Source organism: Lissotriton helveticus, chromosome 9, assembly GCF_964261635.1.
Source record: "Lissotriton helveticus chromosome 9, aLisHel1.1, whole genome shotgun sequence".
NCBI lineage: Eukaryota > Metazoa > Chordata > Amphibia > Caudata > Salamandridae > Lissotriton > Lissotriton helveticus.
Genome location: NC_136070.1, coordinates 1225547255 through 1225566173, shown reverse-complemented (window position 1 = coordinate 1225566173; position 18919 = coordinate 1225547255). Strand labels below are relative to the sequence as shown.

Below are 18919 nucleotides of genomic sequence, written 5' to 3'. Positions count from 1 at the left end.
CCTTGACCTCCACCCCGTGGAGACCCCCAACAAGGAAAATCTGGTCCTCATTAGATGATCACTTTGACGCACACAAACCTCCTTGAATCCTGTCTACGGGGCTCTAGAGCGTTTCACCACATAAGGTTCAACCTGTCAGTTGGCCAGACTATGTTTTGTACAATCTTAGCCACAGGTTGAAGATTCCATCTCCCCCATGTACTACAGGTTTGGTTTACGCTAATGTACAACTTATGATGCTTCTGCTCTTGTGTGGTGGTGCCTATTTCTTTCTAGGTCAGGTTATACTAGACAACAGGTATCCTTGGATTTTATGTGGACATTTTACGTGGAAACTTATGTATCGTAATGGACTTATGTTTTCTGGACTCAATTGCTTTATTGGTACCATATTTCTGTATTCCTATTCATACGATTTTTCTATCAACGCTCTGTAATTATTCGTACTGAACCGACTATTCTTGTACTGATGTATCTCTTTGCAGCTCCTAATAAAAAATCTTTTGAACTAAAAAAAAAAACAGTCACAAAAAACAGTCGACGCGGCGTTTCGGTGTTGTTAAAATGGTGTCACCTTCATCAGGACATTGACATTATTGACTTGCAATCTAAAAATTAGAAAACAGTGTTTTAGTTACCTATTCTTTATGCAGTGACACGTACATAACATTATTTACTATTTTTTACATTTTACTCCTAGACATACTCCTAGACCATTTTAACAACACCGAAACGCCGCGTCGACTGGTTTTTGTGACTGTTTTTAACATTGATTATGTACATCATAAAATGATGATTTTTATTAATTTTAGAGTGTAACCCTAAAGGGAGGTAGCAAATAAATTGCGGATTTTTTTCAAATCTTTGTTGTATATGCCTAATATTTAATGTTTGATATACAGTGACACAACTCCACAATATTATTCTGTTAGTATAGACCAGCTGATCTTTGGGACCCTCTTTAGGGCCTTTCCCCCACACATTTCCTTAAAGCCAGTAGTCAGAATTAATTCTAACAAGATCACAGGGTCTGATTTTCTGTATTCATGACTTAGACAAGCCAGAGTGCAAGAGAGCTAAATGATAGGCTTTTCAGAGCTGTGCTGACTACAGGGAGAGCAGGGGTACTACTGAGAATGCCTGGGGTGCATGAGCATTTTAGGAATCGCCGTATACCTCTTGGGAAAGGAGCCCGAGCTGCTCAACAAAGTTAGGTTGGCAGACTTGACAGCTCTATGGATAAGCAAAATGTGGTACTACTCTGGATTGAGGTGCACAGTGCCATGGCACACACTGACATCAGAGACTGCCTGTAACCACTGTACCTGCACTGACTGGCATGTCACAGGCTGCACTATACAGGCTGTCATTTATAGTCACTCCACAGAATGTCCCTAAACACAGTGTCACACTGTCAGTCACACTAAGCACCACCTCTGCGCAGACTGTGACGTTATAGGCCGCTGGTAGACAGTCATGTTTCAGGCTCACTACACCGGATGTCATAATTTTAATAGAATGTAACCGCACAGGATGTCACTATACCGGCATCCACTACTTACACTCTCACTGTAGAGACTGCCTATAAACGCTATGACTGGTATGTTTCAGGCTGTCATTTTGTAAACTCTGTCACTGCACAGGATGGCTCTTTGGAGGCTGTCTCTGTACCGCCTGTCGCTGCATGCACGGCCACTGTAAAGATTTTAAATAAACACTACGACTGTATGGGCTGTTATCTGACATCTGAGCCTGCCACTACACAGTCATTTCACAGACTATGACCCCACGCACTGTTACTGAAAAGGCAGCCAATAGGGACGCTGACTGCATTGGCTGTAATGCCACAGACTGTCACCACACAGACAGTCACTGTAAAGTCTGCCAATAAGCACCCCGCTACACTGATTGACTGTCTTGTCTCAGGCTGCCACCCCACAGGCTTTCATTTCATAGACTGTCACTGCACAGACGGACCCTGTTGCGACAGGCTATGACCAGTGACGTCACCCAGCACACTAGCTGTACCTAAGGTGACCAAATGTTTTGGTTGCTGTTTTTATAAACTGTGGCCTGAAAAGTATCACCGATAGTGCCAAGACTAAGGTCCCTGGTTCGAGCCCGGGTTTCGGCAGACGTGTTTTTCTTTACCTACTTCTCCTGTATTTTAAATTTCTTCCCCACTTCGCCAGTCTTTCTTCTTCCTTCCTTCGCATGATAATTCTCTCTTTATTCATCCTCCTCCTCCCTTTAACAATCATTTCTCCCTCTCCCACCCTCTGTCCCTGTGCCAACCCTCCGCCATCACTTTTTTCGGAAACTGCACCACAATTGCTCAGTCACGGCTCGGGAGGGTGAGAGGGGAGTCGCGCGGGGGTGTCGCATGGGGGGGGAGCCGCGCGGGGGGATGTCGCGCGGGGGGGAGGGGTTCGCATTGGGGGAGGGGGGTTATTAAAATAACATTTTAAAATCCTACCTGAGGTCCTGAGGAGATCCGCGCCGCCCCGAGTCCGTTGGCGCCTACAGGCCCTGTCAGCCTGTCTTAGGGCACAGCTATTCTTCGCCCGCCGCATGCCCATTAGGAGCCCAATGGGCATGCGCAAACAAGTCAAACACAAGTACGCATGAGTGGGCACGGTGCAAAAATTCGCCTTCCGTCCCCACTCATGCGCACTTGTGTTGTGCTGCTGCCTGTTGCCCCCCACTGGCAACAGGCAGCAGCACAACACACTTTGAACTAAGTAAACTGAGACGCCGAGGAAGCTGCGTAGCTGCGGGCGTGGGGGGCTACGCCCCCACGCCCCAATGGACGCACCGCGCCAATCGGTTGGCATGTAGACACTTTCTTAACATGGTGCAGTTCGCTATACCTTTTATTCCTGTACCTTCTAACTCTGACAAGCTCTTCTGCCTTAAATTTCAATATATCGCCACGGTAAATATATGTGGAGTCAAGTAAAGTAAACCTATACATACCTATGTAAACTTACCTTCATAATATTTTGGCCCTCAATATTTTTGCTAAGATAATCTGTCGGGTAAAAAACACACACACAACACACACACACACCCTCCCTTTCAAGGCTGCATTCCAGCTCATCATTTCTCACCCATTATCACACCCTAGACAGAGACTCTTCTTAGACAAATCAGTACTGACCCTGCTTCTCATGGGTAGAGTCCATTTGAGCTTCTGGGCAAGGCCCCCATTATTTTAAATCACCCATGCCATAAGATGCTCGAGGCCCATCTTATGCCAATCATTACTGACCCTGCTACTCATGGGAGCAGACTAGACAAAAAAGAGTCAAGACAGTGGGACAAAGATCATAATGGTGGTACGTGCCAAATACTGCTCTACTATTTCACAATAGGGCAGAAGGGAAGGCAAAGCAGGGAACGTTACTCTGTATTTCTAAGGGTAGTTGAACAGTGTGTCTGAACAAGTTTATGATGCGGCAGAAAACCTGAACAACCTAGGTTTGGCGAAAGAGAATGACCAGAAAGACAAGTCTATGTAACAACCCTTAATTCACAACAAGGAAGAGAGATCTTTTTATGGTTGTATCTCACCCATTGCTAATTCTGCAATGACTGATTGTGAAACGGAATGGAGTTGCAGGAAAGTATCTTTATCAGATATTTAGCCAGTTGCCAACATAATGAGAAAAACGTTCTGGGTAACTTATCACTGATACAGAATTAGGCAAACTTTTAGCACAATTATGTGGCATATTTAAAAGCCCCCAACACCACCGGAGTGTCACTTTTTTTGATGCTTCAGTGGCGTTGCACCATTCCCCATATTTACAATTTACAACTTAGCGTGGCTTACGGCCACCTTGTAAATATGCCCCTTACTGCCGCGTCTGCTGTGGCAAAGGGGCAGGCAATGGGTGTTGCTCTGGGCGTTCTATCACAACACCCATTGCTTTTTGACACTTCTCCAGATTTACAGTGCCAAAAACTAAGGTCTGGTAATACCTGGTCTTAGAATGACAATGCGAGGAGAAATTATAAATCTCCTTGTTTTATGCTCTTTCTGCACACATAAAAAGAGCCTATCACCTTTATTTATTGTTTATCTGCTGAAAGGTGTACCTTCCTGCACATAAACAATCGTTGCAAGGGTGCCAGCGCTTGCGCTAGGCAGCTTATTTAGTGCCAGCGCTAGGGGAAACTCAGGGGTGCGCGGTTACCGATGTGATGTAACATCGCCCTCTGGCATTTTCTTGTAACTATACCCCTATGTGTCCAATAAGTGAGTGTGGATCTTTTAGCATGAAGATACGATAAAAACATTGATTGATTGATTGATTTAATGCTTATATAGCGCATGCTGTCACCCTACGGGTATCCTGGCGCTTCAGACTGAGAAAGTAGACCAGAGTGGAATAAGTCAGAGCAGGGGGAAGGGAGATCGAAGGTTAAGCCTTAGGAAAGAGACAGGTTTTTAAACTCCTGTGAAATTCTAGCAAAGAGCGAAGCTGCCTCTTCGGCTGGTACCATGCAAATTTTTCCTGTAGTGGGACTGGACCCAACTCGTGCACCGCTCTGAATACCAGGCAAAGGGACTTGAAGTGGACCCTTTCCTTAAACGGCAGCCAATGTAGATCCCTCAGCGCCAACATGGTAGATGCCCGTCGCTGCCTATTAAGTGCTAGTTTCGCTGCTGCAGACTGGACCCTCTGCAATCCCTGAATGATGTATAGTGGGGCCCCCACATAAAATGAAGTTGGACCTGTATATAAATCCAAAGGCGATGCCAGTCCGGAGGTTGGTATTCAGTGTGTTGGAGTAGCTGCAGGATGTGTTTAATGAAGGAACCTTCAGGGTCTTCCTCGCTGAATTGAACTGATGCCTGTTGAGCATACAGTAAAGCAAGACGGCTGCTCAACACATTCACAAATATTGCTTGAGGTTGAGCACAATGCCAAAGTTGATATCTGAACAAGCTTCATGAGCATAAAATACCTTCTGATCCCTAGGGATATTGAGAAATCCAAACAAGTTGGCCATTTCCCAACTTATACACATCACAGTATTTCAGTATATATTGACACTGAAGACATACTTTTTCTTTGCTGGCATTGTATAATGACCTATCCTTACCATTTGCTATTCTAGTTGATACAGCTGTGTGTGCTCCTGGTACCATTTAGAGTTAAATCATTCAATCAGTCAGTAAACTGGTAGAGCGCTACTTGTCACCTGTTAGAGTATTTAGGCGCTCGCAGGGTCCAGTTGATTAGCCGGAAAGCCAGGTCTTCATGGACTTTTGAAACACTGGTAGAGATGGGGAGGTCCGTAGATAAAATGGTAGCCTGTTCCATGTCTTTGCTGCCAGTCATGGACAGAATACGCGTAGCTGTGCATTTGGGCCAAAGACTTTTCAAAACTGTTTGGTATCAGAGCGCAAAGCTTTAGACTGATGATTTTAATCAGATACTAAGTTGGTGCTATCAAAAAGTCTCAGTAGTGTGTGGGTGCACTGGGTATCCAAGGCACATCTAGGAATTACTCTATCCATGAATTGTTTGAAAAAAGTCCTGGTGGCCGGGTATAGTTATCGAGTTAGACTTGACTGTGAAGGGTTATCCTATATGTCGTTAGGTAGATATGAAACTTTACACACATGTGGAGCCCCTCACTCTCACTTTGAGGCTTGACAAGGTCTGACATTTCTTGTGCAAAAGTAAATCCTAAAAATCCAGTCCCCCATCAGGTCAATAATATGCTTTCAATCTGAGAACTTATGCTTGCAAGTGGTGTTTGTGGTGAATCAGAAGTAGGTATTAAGTTCCTTGGGTATGTTTTGGGGCGGTAGGGTTTCCTGTCAGAAATGCTGAATGATAGTGGGGCATGTGTCACTTCCTAATTGCTAGTAAGTCAAGCTTTTCATTTTATGTAGGCATTTTGAAATGCTTACATTGTTGTCTAAACCTTGTGACTATTTTTTTTTTATTTATGACAATACATGGAACATTTTTATGAGCCATTAGTGTTTTTGGAACTTGTATCTAGGCTCCTGTTTGCAGGACAAGTTAGGTTGTCGATTGATTCACACTTTCTTTTTAAAATAAGAGGCTGATAATAAATAATATTGTTTACCCAAAATATAAAATGGCATATCGTAGGTATTTATCATGAAATTATGGTTGGTTGGCTCTAGAACAAAGTGTAAAGATGGAGTCCAAGTATAGCCCTGTAAGCTTAAAGTACTCCAAGAGATAGGTCAATAGACGAACTTGCTGTTGCTTGTCTGTTCTCCATGCATACGTAATGTTTCATGCACAGCAGTCAATACTCATTAATTGCAGGATAATCTACGTCCACCTAAAATGACTTTTTAGCCAAGATTTAGAATTAATTCTAGACATTGACCCATAGCAGAACACAGCGAGGTTGTCTGATCAGTGAGGTGACGTGAGCAAACCTGGTGCCTAATGAGTGCCTTCATCTATGAGTAGGACCTGAATATCAATCAGATAAAGAATGCATTACCAAAAGGCAGGCATAAGAATATCTTAATTGCTGCCTATGCCAGAGGGAAACAAATTGCAGATATATCAGAGTTTGTTTATTTATTTTATTAATTAAAAAAATTATGATATGCTAAATGACCTCGAACATGATCGCTCCGCAACAGGATTAGTGTATAACAGTTGTTAAGATCACTAATGCTCTACATGTAATAATTCACGTGTTCTCCTTTCCAGGTTGTGTACTTCACTGCGACATTCCCCTTCATCATGCTGTTGATATTGCTAATCCGCGGAGTCACTCTGCCGGGAGCCGGGGCCGGCATCATGTTCTACCTGTATCCTGACATCACACGCTTGGCAGATCCGCAGGTAAGCAGTGGGTAGTTTCCACTGTTGATATAAAAGTGCATGTTCTTTCCAGAGTTCAGATGGAGAATCTGGAGGACTCATGCTAGAAAATAAAGGAAAGAAATCAAGGCTTGTTCAAGGGCAAGGCGAAAAAAGCAGCAACTTTTGATTTCATAAACTGCAAAGGGGATGCCAGTGCTGAGGGATGATCCTACATTGGCAAAATGACTCTTTTCCCTTCAAGGGCAAGCACCCTGGTAGCTGCGTTGAGGAAAATATAACATCCCTTGCTGACATTTGGCACCGGCAGCGATACACAAAAGAGCCTAAGCCCTGTGGTATTAATGGGGTACACTGCCAAAGGTCAGACAATTTCTGAAATAGGATACTGTGCTAACGATGTGGATGAATGCTTATCGTTGGGGGTGTTTGCTCAGAGAATTATTGGGCCGTTTGAACTTGCACCTGTGCATAACTCACCCAACTCTTTATGCTTATATGAATGAAACCTTACCCAGCAGTCAAAGGACAGTTAGCAATCTGCTGACACCAGTAAGCTAGGAAAGGTAAGCTGATCTTTTTTATTGGTCAGCCTGTCGCAGAAGAGGCTTGAGCTCTAAATGGATCCTGCTAGAGAAGGGAGATTTATAATGCATGGTCCAGCCAAGGTTCAGCTACAAGGTAGTTATTCAGAGATTGAAGGGGCCCCAGATACAGAGGGCCTCATTAGTGTATACAGTGGGAAAATGTCTGCATGTTATTATGCATTGATTACTCTATTTATAGGCTGTAAAAAGTCTGCATTTAAAAATGGAACATATTTGTTACAAATGAACTCATCATGAAAAAAAGGCTAGAAAGTTTAGGTAAACCTCAATCTCCCCCATAATAGGTAGTCTAGGCTTACTGACATCAATGCTGGATTGTAATGAAAATGGCACACAATAAAGTCAGATGAAATTATCATAAGAACTCCCAGCCCATTGAGCTAATACTCATCCTTCTGGCTTGATTGCCCCTGACTATACCTAATGTCCCACTTTTCAGCATAAATAGTAGGATATATGTGTACCGTCACACCTCAAGTGGGAGCTGCCTAGTCCTACTATTGGTGCCACAAAACGTGTCTAACATACTAAGGGGCCTATTTCCAAAGGCATTGCACCCTTTTCCCGTGCTCCGATGGCGCAGAGCCCTGCGTCATATTTTCAAGGTGACGCTAAGCCACTTTGCATGGCGTTAATGCCTGCCTTGTAAATATGGTCCTCCTCGATGCAGTTGTTTGCGGCAAAGGGGCATGGTATGACACTGCTCCAGATTTACAAGGATCTGTAAATTTGAGGCAGCGCCAAAAACGTACGCCTCCCCAGGGGAGGTGTAAGGGTGGCGCAACAAGGAGATATCCCTTTATTTCTCCTCATATTTTGCTCTTGCTATGTGCGCTGCATTTTGCAGCACACATAAAAGGAGAAAAACACCATTGATGATTGCTTTTATGCAGGAAGGTGTCTCTACCTGCACAACAACAATCATCCCTGCAACGCAGGCACCCTTGCACCATGGTGCACGAGTGCACGTGCTGGCGCTAGGCTGCTTTTTTTGCGCTGGTGCAGGGATAAGTTCAAGAATGTGCCATATTGTCATGCATACAGCAAATTCTATCACTTAAAAAATTACGCACCTCGACGCTGCAAAATTGCTTGTCGCACCACACTGCACCATTTTCTCATAAATAAGCTCCTAATTCTTGAACAATATTGACAATGTTCCCGTGCCCCATATTATTTCTGGTCAGGTGGACATCCCATGACCCACTGACCTCATTGGCCCTCCCTATATTAGCCTACTAAATGTGATTTCCATCAGGGCCGGCTCTAGGCTCATGGAGGCCCTGAGCAGGGAGTGTAGGTAGGGGGCCCGAGGCCGCCAAATCTCTGCCAGGGGCCGCCACGCAAATATATATCTAAGGATATATATTGGCGAGGCGGCCCCTGGGGCTTGCACATGCCTTAGGCCGGCCCTGTTTCCATGCCCATGTCACAGATTCCTAAGGAAGAAGATAGATGTGCTATACTACTGTTGCATAGTCCTAGATCGAGGTGGTTGTTTTGATTAGATCCAGCTCTGTTGTGCACAAGGTGATTTTACCATAACTGGATTACCATAAAGCCATGCCAATGCATACCTCGCAAGAACTTCTCACACTTCATACAACATTTATATGACTGTTCACTAGACAATGCCTCATATCTACCTTCTAAATCAGTGCCTGTCCTAAGGTGCACCCTCCACCCGCCACAAATGCACAGCTCCTTCCTACCTGCTGATCTGCACTTCCTTGTATGTATACACTAGCAGCCCATCCCGACGTTGTCCGGGTATGAAATAGAATGTGTTTAATGTGTGTATTCAGATACAGTCATTCGCGTGTTCCCCCACTTGAGGCCGAGCTGCAGCCCTGGTTGGTGTTAGCAGGCGCGTGTCCCCCCGCTTGAGGCCCAGCTAAAGCCCTGGTTCATGTTAGCAGGCGCATGTAATTAGTGTAGTGATCCGCCGCCTGAGCCCGGCTACAGCCCTGGCTGATGTTAGCAGATACGTGTAATTTGGTTTAATGTGATAGTTCAGTAACAGCGTGCATGAGAGGCAGCAGTAATTGTACCCGCAGACACGCTCAGTCGCGTGTGCCCCCGCTTGAGGGCCAGTGGCGACCGTCTACTAGAATTGTGTGAGTCTTGAATGATTGTTTCCCGCTGTTCTTATTTTTTTATGACCCACACCGACGCTCTTCGGCCCGAGTGCTTTTTAGACGCACCCAGGCCAAGCCACACACTGCGTTCGGCCCTTTCAGACGCACCCAGGCCAAGGCACACACTGCATTCGGCACCCCCAGTACGTATGAGACAACGGGCAGTCCCCAAAGGGAGTCTTGCGAATGGTTAGTTACCACGCTTCGAGGTGAACGCCTTTGTGACGCCCCCAGCACACAGCCCCAGCAGACGATCTGATTATTGTACGACCCAGATGGCATGAAGTGCGGAACGTAGCACATGCCCCCAGCGTTTGTCACGCCCCCAGCGTTCCCCTTGATGCGGCGCAATTGCGTAATTGGCGCTTCACATGGCATGAAGGGCGGACACACGCCCACAGCGCGGACACACGCCCACAGCGTTTGTCACGGCCCCAGCGTGTCACGCCCCCAGCGCTCCCCTTGATGCGGCGCAATTACGACTCACATGGCATGAAGGGTGGAATGTTTGTCACGCCCCCAGCACACGCCCACAGCAGAACACAGACATGCCCACAAGGGACTACTTTGCTGGCACGGTTCTTTTACCTTTTAAATGTATATGGTGGCCGTCTGCATAGCCTGTGTCCTTCTGCTGCAACTGCCCTTTCCAACGCTGTATTGGGTGTTGTGATTGGTGCTGTGGTTACTGAGATTACCCGCCTCAAAGGTTTGGGCTCTCTCTTTATAATATTAGTATGGATTAGTATGGATGGATAGCAGCCCGCCCCGACGTTGTCCGGGTATGAAATAGAATGTGTGTAATGTGTGTATTTGGCAAGGGGAATTTATTTTAAAATCTCGCGGTAGACAACATTTTTTGTTCCATTAGAATAGGGACGGAGAAGGCCCAGCTGCAGCCCTGGTTGATGTTTGCAGGCGCGTGTAATTGGTGTAGTGATCCGCCGCCTGAGCCCGGCTACAGCCTTGGTTGATGTTAGCAGGTGCGTGTAATATCGTTGAATGAGAGAGTTATCAGCCGCAGGTAAATCCGTTTAATGAGAGAGTTGAGTGACAGTGAGTAGGAGAGGCTGCAGTAATTGTCCCCGCAGACACGCTCATTTGCGTGTTCCCCCGCTTGAGGCCCAGATGCAGGCCTGTTTGATGTTAGCAGGCGCGTGTCCCCCGCTTGAGCTCCAGCTGCAACCCTGGTTGATGTTATCAGGCACGTGTAATTAGTGTACTGATCCGCCGCCTCAGCCCGGCTAGGGCCCTGGTTGATGGTAGCAGGCGTGTGTAATTTCGTTGAATGAGAGAGTTCAGTAACAGCGCACAGGAGAGGCTGCAGTAACGTTACTTACCAGGCCTCCAGGTTAACGCGTTTGTCTCGCACCCAGCACAGGGCCACAGCAGACGATCTTCTGATTAATGTACGACCCACATGGCATGAAGGTCGGAACGTAGCACACGCCCCCAGCGTTTCTCACGCCCCCAGCGTGCCCCTTGATGCGGTGCAATTGCGTTCACATGGCATGAAGGCCGGACACACGCCCCCAGCGTTTCTCACACCCCCAGCGTGTCACGCCCCCAGCCTGCCCCTTGATGCTGCGCAGCAACGTAATTGGCGCTTGTATGTACGACTCACATGGCTTGAAGGGCGGACACACGCCCCCAGGGTTTGTCACGCCCCCAGCATTTGTCACACCCCCAGCACATGCCCACAGCCCACGATGTGATGGCCGTACCACCCCCCCCAGCGTTAGTCACGCCCCCAGCCCGCGCCCACAGCACAACGCAAAAACACCCACAAGGGACTACTTTTCTTGCACGGTTCTTTTACCTTTTAAATGTTTATTTATTTATTTATTTATTTATGAGATTTTTATTGTGCATACAAATACCCGAAGGTGTCTCGGCGCAGGTATGAGCTAACAGAACCGCAACAACAGAATTCACTGGTTAAACAGCCATGTCTTTAAGAGCCTCCGGAAACTCAACAAGTTAGGGGCGTTTTTAATACCCAGTGGTAGAAGGTTCCAAAGTTTTGGTGCGGCGACCAGAAAGCGTCTGTCTCCCCAATTTACCGTCCTTGTGCGCGGTACTGGTAGGAGGCAAGTGTTGGCGGATCTCAATGACCTTTTGGGAATGTAGAGCTGAAAAGCCTCAGTCAGAAACTTAGGTCCGACGCCATGTACTGCTTTATAGGCAATGCAGAGGGCCTTAAATTTTATTCGGCTCTCCACTCTAAGCCAATGAAGCTGGCGAATGGCGAGAGTGGTGGGCTGGCGGCGAGGAATGTGTAGAAGAATTCTGGCAGCCGCATTCTGTACTGACTGTAGCTTAGACAGCCCACGTTTCTGAGAATTAAGAAAAAGGGCATTTGCATAATCCGTTTTGGAAAATACCAGAGTGGTAACTAGGGTCTTCCCGGCTGAGATAGGGAGGTAGGGCAGCAATTTCTTAATTTTCTTTAAAATAAAGAAAGCAGAGGAGACAACCTTGTTGACATGAAGGTTAAATGTCAGCTTGCTGTCACAGATGACTCCAAGATTCCTCGTCTTTTCCACTGGTACTGGTGGAGAGCCCAGCTGTTTAGGCCACCATGTGGATGACCATTCTGGGGAAAGATTACCAAAGGTCATAACCTCGGTTTTATCCGAGTTGAGCCTCAGGCAATTAGAAGACATCCACAAACTGACATCAAGCATAGCCTCCTGGAAATTAGCTGCCACCGCTGAGCCATTCTTATGGATCGCAAGCACCAGTTGGGTGTCGTCTGCGTATGATGTTAATCTGACCCCATGGGCCTTTATTACCCTCGCTAAGTCCGCTACGTAGATGTTAAATAACGTGGGACTTAGCGAGGAGCCCTGTGGTACTCCGCAAGGTATTGCAGAGACAGGAGAATAGAAATTACCCAACTTGACTGTCTGGGTGCGGTCGGCCAGGAAAGATGAAATAAGGTCTCTGGCCGAACCGTTTATCCCCAGAGCTGTGACACGGTCGACCAAGATAGCGTGGTCGACCGTGTCAAATGCTGCGGACAGATCCAGTAAAATCAGTATGGCCGCACCGCCCTGGTCCATAATAGCTCTGATCTCGTCGGAAGCTTTTATTAAAGCGGTCTCTGTCCCATGCCCTTTCCTGAAACCAAACTGCGTTTCGTCCAAAAGATGGTGGGTATCGACGTACTCTGAGAGTTGTTTATTCATCAGAGCTTCGCAAATTTTGGCAGGAAAGGGAAGACAGGCAATAGGTCTGTAACTGACCGACGCAGTAGGGTCCAGGGAGGGCTTCTTTAAAAGAGGCTTAATAACAGCCTTCTTCCACGGAGCTGGATAGTCGCCAGTTTGAAAGGCGGTATTACAGATTTCCATAAGCGGGTAAGATATTATCTTGCTTAAATTAGCCATCACTGAAGGGGGGCAGGGGTCCAGAGGGGATCCAGACTTAGTGATGGAGATAAGTTTGCAGATTTGATCTTGTGTGGTAGAGCCAAAGGACAAAAGGGGGTCATGGTCCATGTGGGATATTTCCTTGCTGCAAACAGTAGGTCTAATCCCTGCATCCCCACCGAAAGATGCATAAATATCTGCCACTTTAGTGATAAAAAAAGTGGACAGGGCATTGCAAAAAGGCTGAGAAGGTTCAACTCCAGGGCCAGAGGGAGGGATAGATAGAGAAGTGACCACTGAGAACAATTCTCTGGCCGAGTTCTTAGCATTCTCTATTTGCGTTGAAAAAAAGACCGTTTTCCGAGCCGTGATAGCCTTTTTATATATGGTTAAAGCATCTTTGTAGGATTGCTTAGCTATGGGGCAATAATATTTCCTCCAATGTCTTTCTAAGTTCCTACAATGTTGTCGGTGAAGTCTAAGCTCTTCTGTAAACCATGGCGCCGACGGAGATGCTCTGTTGGGTCGAATGGATTGTTCCGGGGCTACCTGATCAGCAGCATTCCTAATCCAATCGTGAAAATCGGAAGCTGAAGGGACAGAGTTGGATCCTCTGGTGAGGGAGGATAATGTCAAAATATCTGCCATCTTAGGGATGTCAGCATTCTTCCAGGCACGAATTCCTACCCTGCTAGGTGGTCTGGAAGGGGGAAGAATAACTGGGCGAGTGTGGATGCCAAAAATAATGGCTCTGTGGTCAGTCCACGTAAGAGGCAAAATATCTAATATAGAAATAAGGGGGTTAGTATAGAGGAGTTGGCCTGACGGCTAAGGCGCTCGACCTCGGACCTGGGGATCTGGGTTCAAGTCTTGGTAACCTCGCCAAACATCCTGTGATTCTGGGCAAATCACTTAATCTCCCCATGCCTAACAAAAATGAATGTGTGTCCTCATGTAACTTAACTCGTGCTATGTAAGGTGCTCTGATACCTGATTCAGTTCGGGTCAAGTTCGGGCTATATAAAACTCCGCAAACAAAAACAACAAAAAAAAACATATGGTGGCCGTCTGCATAGCCTGTGTCCTTCTGCTTCAACTGCCCTTTCCAACGCTGTATTGGGTGTTGTGATTGGTGCTGTGGTTACTGAGATTACCCGCCTCAAAGGTTTGGGCTCTCTCTTTATAATATTAGTATGGATAGGCAGTAAAAAGAGAAAAGATTATTTTTCATTCCATGTGCGTCAAGCCACCAGATAAAAATAGGCTTGTTACTTCCTTGAACGCACGGTCACCTAGTTACTCAATTTCTAGACCACTTATGGCCCGTTTAACACTTTGTGTGGATGGACATATTTTGAATTAATGTAACTCAAATTCTCTATGGCCCTACTCAATGCTGGATAATCACTTACAGCTACTAACCGCTCATCAGCCTCCAGCCATATTATCGAGTAAACACCTCTCACTCATCCAAAAACGTTCTTACTTTGAAGGAATTTACAGATCACTTTCACATTGCATATTGAAGGTCATTACCTGCTCTCAATCTTATGACCATACCTATATAGATCTAGTAGATTTTGGATCCCTGCCAATTAATCTTCTAAGTTCTTTCTTTGAGGATACTTCATTGTCAAGTGAACCTTAAGACCCAATCTCCTGTGATTGCTCGTCATACTTTAATGCTCTAATAAATAGTCACACAAAAGCAAATTCTGGACTTAGCGAAAGATGTCCACCCAGTAACCTTAATAATAATGTCTTAGCTTAAGATATTGCTTATACAACTTCTTGTTTTGAATTTAATAAATGTATTTCAAGTATTATTGGCTTTAGTGGCGCCTTTCTGTGTGGTTTGCATTTCATGCATTTTGTAATTACAGTACGGGTTACATACGTGAGAATTATTCCGGAGGTATTTAACACCAGTGTTGTAGTATTGCACACAACACAAGATTGTCTCTATTCAAATTTATTTCTACAAATTAGTCACAGAGTATCTTTGTATTCCCCTCCATTCCGAAAGTGGCTGCTCATGCTGATTCTCCTCTAGATGCGCTCGACCTGGAGTTGCGCTGGTCCTTCTAGGGGAGTTGGAGTCTACTGCTAGCCATTTGTATGGAAGATAAAATGATTGTGCATACAACATTTCTCATTGCGTTCTTGTTATCCATCTTTGAGGGAGTGGAACTTTTTTTATCCCTAAGGATTCCTCCCATTGCAGATGGTGCATTGCTAATTATTCCTGTTTGGAATCCCATGCCTTGTATAGCAGTTCCAGGCAGGAAATAAACTGTGAGAATGGTGTTGAAGTGCCCCCACGCCCCTAGTGCTATTCTCGCTGACTGATTCCCTGCATGTCGGTAGCTCGGTCATCAGTAAAACAATGGTTTCTCCACTCATTGTGAGTAACTTACTCATTTTGAGCAACTTACTCATTTTGGTATTTACAGAAGGCACTTACTCATCAATGAGTAAGTGCCTTCTGTGAATACCAAAATGAATAAGTGCCTTATGTGCATACCAAAATGAGTAAGTGTCTTCTGTGAATACCAAAATGGTAGTAAGTTTAGGACTTTGTCTTAAGTTAGTTTTGTGAATCGGGCCCTTACTTCAGACTACTTCCATTGAGATTTCTCAACACGGGTGGCCGCTACCACTTCCATTCGCATTGAGGAACCTGCAGCTCGAGAACATCTACTAGAATCAGCGCCCTCTTGTAGTGCGCAGGGTGCAGTTCGCGTTGATTTTCCAGTGGTGGACAAACACCCGATGCTAAAAATCTGTGCGAACGGCGTAGCGTAGTGGAGTTTTGCTGTCACTTTGCAGAGTTCCGCATAGAGGAACTTCGCAAATTCTGTCCAGGCCTAATGTTTAATTGATTCTCTTTATTATTAATCAGTATAAAAGTTCCTCATTATTACTTTGCCACTGAATGTTTGTCATTTTACTGTTCTGAACTGTCTATTCTTCACTGACACATAAGTCTTCTATTCTAAGCCTGCTTTTTCGTTCCCTTCACCAGGTCTGGATCGACGCTGGAACACAAATCTTCTTTTCCTATGCTATCTGCCTGGGAGCGATGACTTCCCTTGGCAGCTACAACAAGTACAAATACAACTGCTACCGGTACGTCGACGGCCTATGGGGTTACTGCCTAGATTATGTGCTGTAAATAGGTGGGGATTTAGTCTAAACCTTTCTCCTTTCATTAACACACTCCCTGACATGTGTGTGACTTAGGGACTGTATGCTGCTGGGATGCCTGAACAGTGGTACCAGTTTTGTGTCTGGCTTCGCCATTTTTTCCGTCCTGGGCTTCATGGCACAAGAGCAAGGGGTGGAGATTGCTGATGTGGCAGAGTCAGGTACGAAGGTGTCGGTGGCAGTGATGGTGGGCACTGCCACCAAGTGTAAGAAAAATCTACAGATACCATTGCACACATATGCTATCAGGGCAATTTTCACCCACAAGCATCAACCTGATAAAGCTAGCACTTAGGCGTGTAACCTTTAAAATTACTTTTTGTTTAAAATGCATAGCCTTAATTAATGTTGTTGCATATTTACATCATTTTCAACACAAAATATAATTCACAGTGTCTGTACTTGCAAAAAAAAAAAAACCCAATGCCTTGAGAATGTACTTTGACTCAGAACAGCATTTCCGGTATGCTTCTTGCTATTGATGGAATTCTCTAATAATGGTCAATCGACTAATGTTCTGCATGATTTTCACAAATATATTGCATGTCTTAAGCAATAACTTTTTCAAATATATAAAGACTGAGATAGTGTGAGAGATTAGTGGGTTATTGAGTACAGCCTTAAATTGAGACATTGACCAGTGTAATGGGGTGTGGTCTAATGAACGTGTGACCAGTGTAATGGGGTGTGTCAATGAACGCGTGACCAGTATAATGGGGTGTGGTCAATGGCAAGATGTGTGATCCATAGGGAGGAAAAATTAGCCAATGATTGTAGGCGTGAGCTACTGGGAAAAGCTAATTGATGGGTGAGTTGGCTAGACAGTTGAAGGCATCAGTTAGTGAATGGAGGGGAACGTACAATTCTGCAAAATAGTAGGAGATACTATTGGAAATAGGGGAAGATGCTGTGTTTCGGTGGAAATATGTGCACTGTGGGAGCATATCTCAATAGCGAGATGGTCAAATTAATGCGTAGTGTAGTGGAGGTGAAATTATGTCTAAGAATGCATGCCCCAGTGGGAAGAGGAATGTCCACCGGGAGAATGCATCATTCAGTGGCATTAGAAACTGACTATTAGGAGGAAGACCAGTCAAGAGGAATGGTGCATGATGCAGTCTAAGAGGGTTGAATCGATTGGTAAGCAGTATGGTTTTCTGTCAGTAACTGAAGTTTTATAGAAGGAAGTGTAGCATAGTGGGGGAATTATTTTCTCTAGTTGAAAGGTGTTGTCTGTTTACAGTCTGTGTGGATTACTGAAGGGATATAATCATGTGAAAGGTTATATGTTGTAGTGAAAAAGGTGTAATGCAGTTTGAGAATGAATCATATAGGGGAAATTCCATAAACTGATGTGTTTAGGTCTCACCTACGCAGCGCGCATGCGCTACATAGAAAAAAGACCTTTAGCCATCGCTTCACTTTTGCAGGCAAAAACGTGCACGCATTGCATTGCTATTAATGGCAACGCGTGCATGTTTGGCGATTCCCTTGTGGGAGCGAGCTTTGGCGCCATGTGTTAGCAATTATCACTCCATGTGCTGCTTGCTCCCGCAAGGTAAACGCTTTCACTTTTGCCAATACCTTTGTTTTAACTTTTAGCGCGAGGCGCGCTCGCTTGTTGTTATTTGCCGCTCAAGCTGCTTTCATTTTTGCGGCCGCGTTTGTTCGTTTATTTATTCAGCAGCATGGTCCGCGCTTGGTTTATTTTCTTGTTTGTTAAGTCACTTTCACAGCGCACAGACTGCCATTAGAGCTGCATTGTAGCGCCTTAATGACTTTCTTCACATCCCTGTCGCGCTAGCCAGTGATCCTGAATGGTGCGCTTAGTGGAAGTAGTTCAGGTGCTCTATGTTTAAACTGATTCTATTCCTAGACTGTTTGCTCCGGTAGATAATGCTTAGTCACATGCTCAGTTTTCAGACACAGAGATATCTGTCTTTGTTTGTCTTTTCACGCTCATCTGAAACCTTGACACACCGTTTTGTGACAGAAGGGGCATTCCAGCTTATATCCGGTTTCAGGGGCTCGGAGGCAATTTCTAGTACAGCTCTGAGATCTGACCAGTCATCCATTGCTGCAGCTCGCTGTTCGCTGCTCATAACTTCTTGAGTGGCTCGAGCCCTTTACGTGCTCCCTGTGTTCTCCCTTACGCACCCATACTTGGTACATTCACACCCTTGCCTTCTATTCTATGCTCTTACGTTTTCCAAAACACTGCCCCTCCGCGCCTGATTTAACTCTGCTTGCAGCCACTTGATACTGCATGTTCATGCCCTTCACCACTGGCCCTGACTACAGATTCCTCAGAATAGCCCCTGAGACAGATAAATAAGCATTGTCACCTCACAAGGGAGCATGGCTCGAGGCACTGTCCATGGTTTTGCGCAGTAAAGAAGGCAGCAGCACGCAGAGTGTCGGATATCTAAGCGATCTAACTGCTCCGTCTTGTGACATTACAAGAAACAAGGTGGCTGAAGGAATAGTTAAGTGAATCTCAGCCACTGGCTATGCACCAGCCGCATTTTAGTTTACTGTTTTCCACATCATGGTTTTTCATCCGCCGTGACAGAGACGTGCCATATGCAAATTAGTCTCAGCCCTGCTCCAATCAAGGCAGTCCAACCCGAACTTCCAGGCCAGGTCCCATCCAGAGGGGCACACAAGCAACACCAGACTAGCTGTGGTTGCAACTAGCATGACATTCTGAGGATGCGGGCATGGCACCTGGATTCTGCATGTCTACAAGTGCTACAAAG

The 18919-nt window shown here is 45.5% G+C and overlaps 1 protein-coding gene across 6 annotated transcripts in view; it reads left to right on the top strand.

The window, feature by feature from the left end:
* LOC144782386 (sodium- and chloride-dependent taurine transporter) overlaps window positions 1-18919 on the top strand; it is a 316730-nt gene that overhangs the window by 256434 nt on the left and 41377 nt on the right. For all 6 annotated transcript variants that reach the window (XR_013601142.1, XR_013601143.1, XR_013601146.1 and 3 more), the window contains exons 7-9: window positions 6720-6854; window positions 15979-16082; window positions 16197-16321. Coding sequence is in view for 1 of the 6 variants with exons in the window: in XM_078661713.1 (XP_078517839.1) it covers window positions 6720-6854; window positions 15979-16082; window positions 16197-16321 (364 nt within the window). In the remaining 5 variants the exon portion in view is untranslated. The remainder of the gene's footprint in view (window positions 1-6719; window positions 6855-15978; window positions 16083-16196; window positions 16322-18919) is intronic.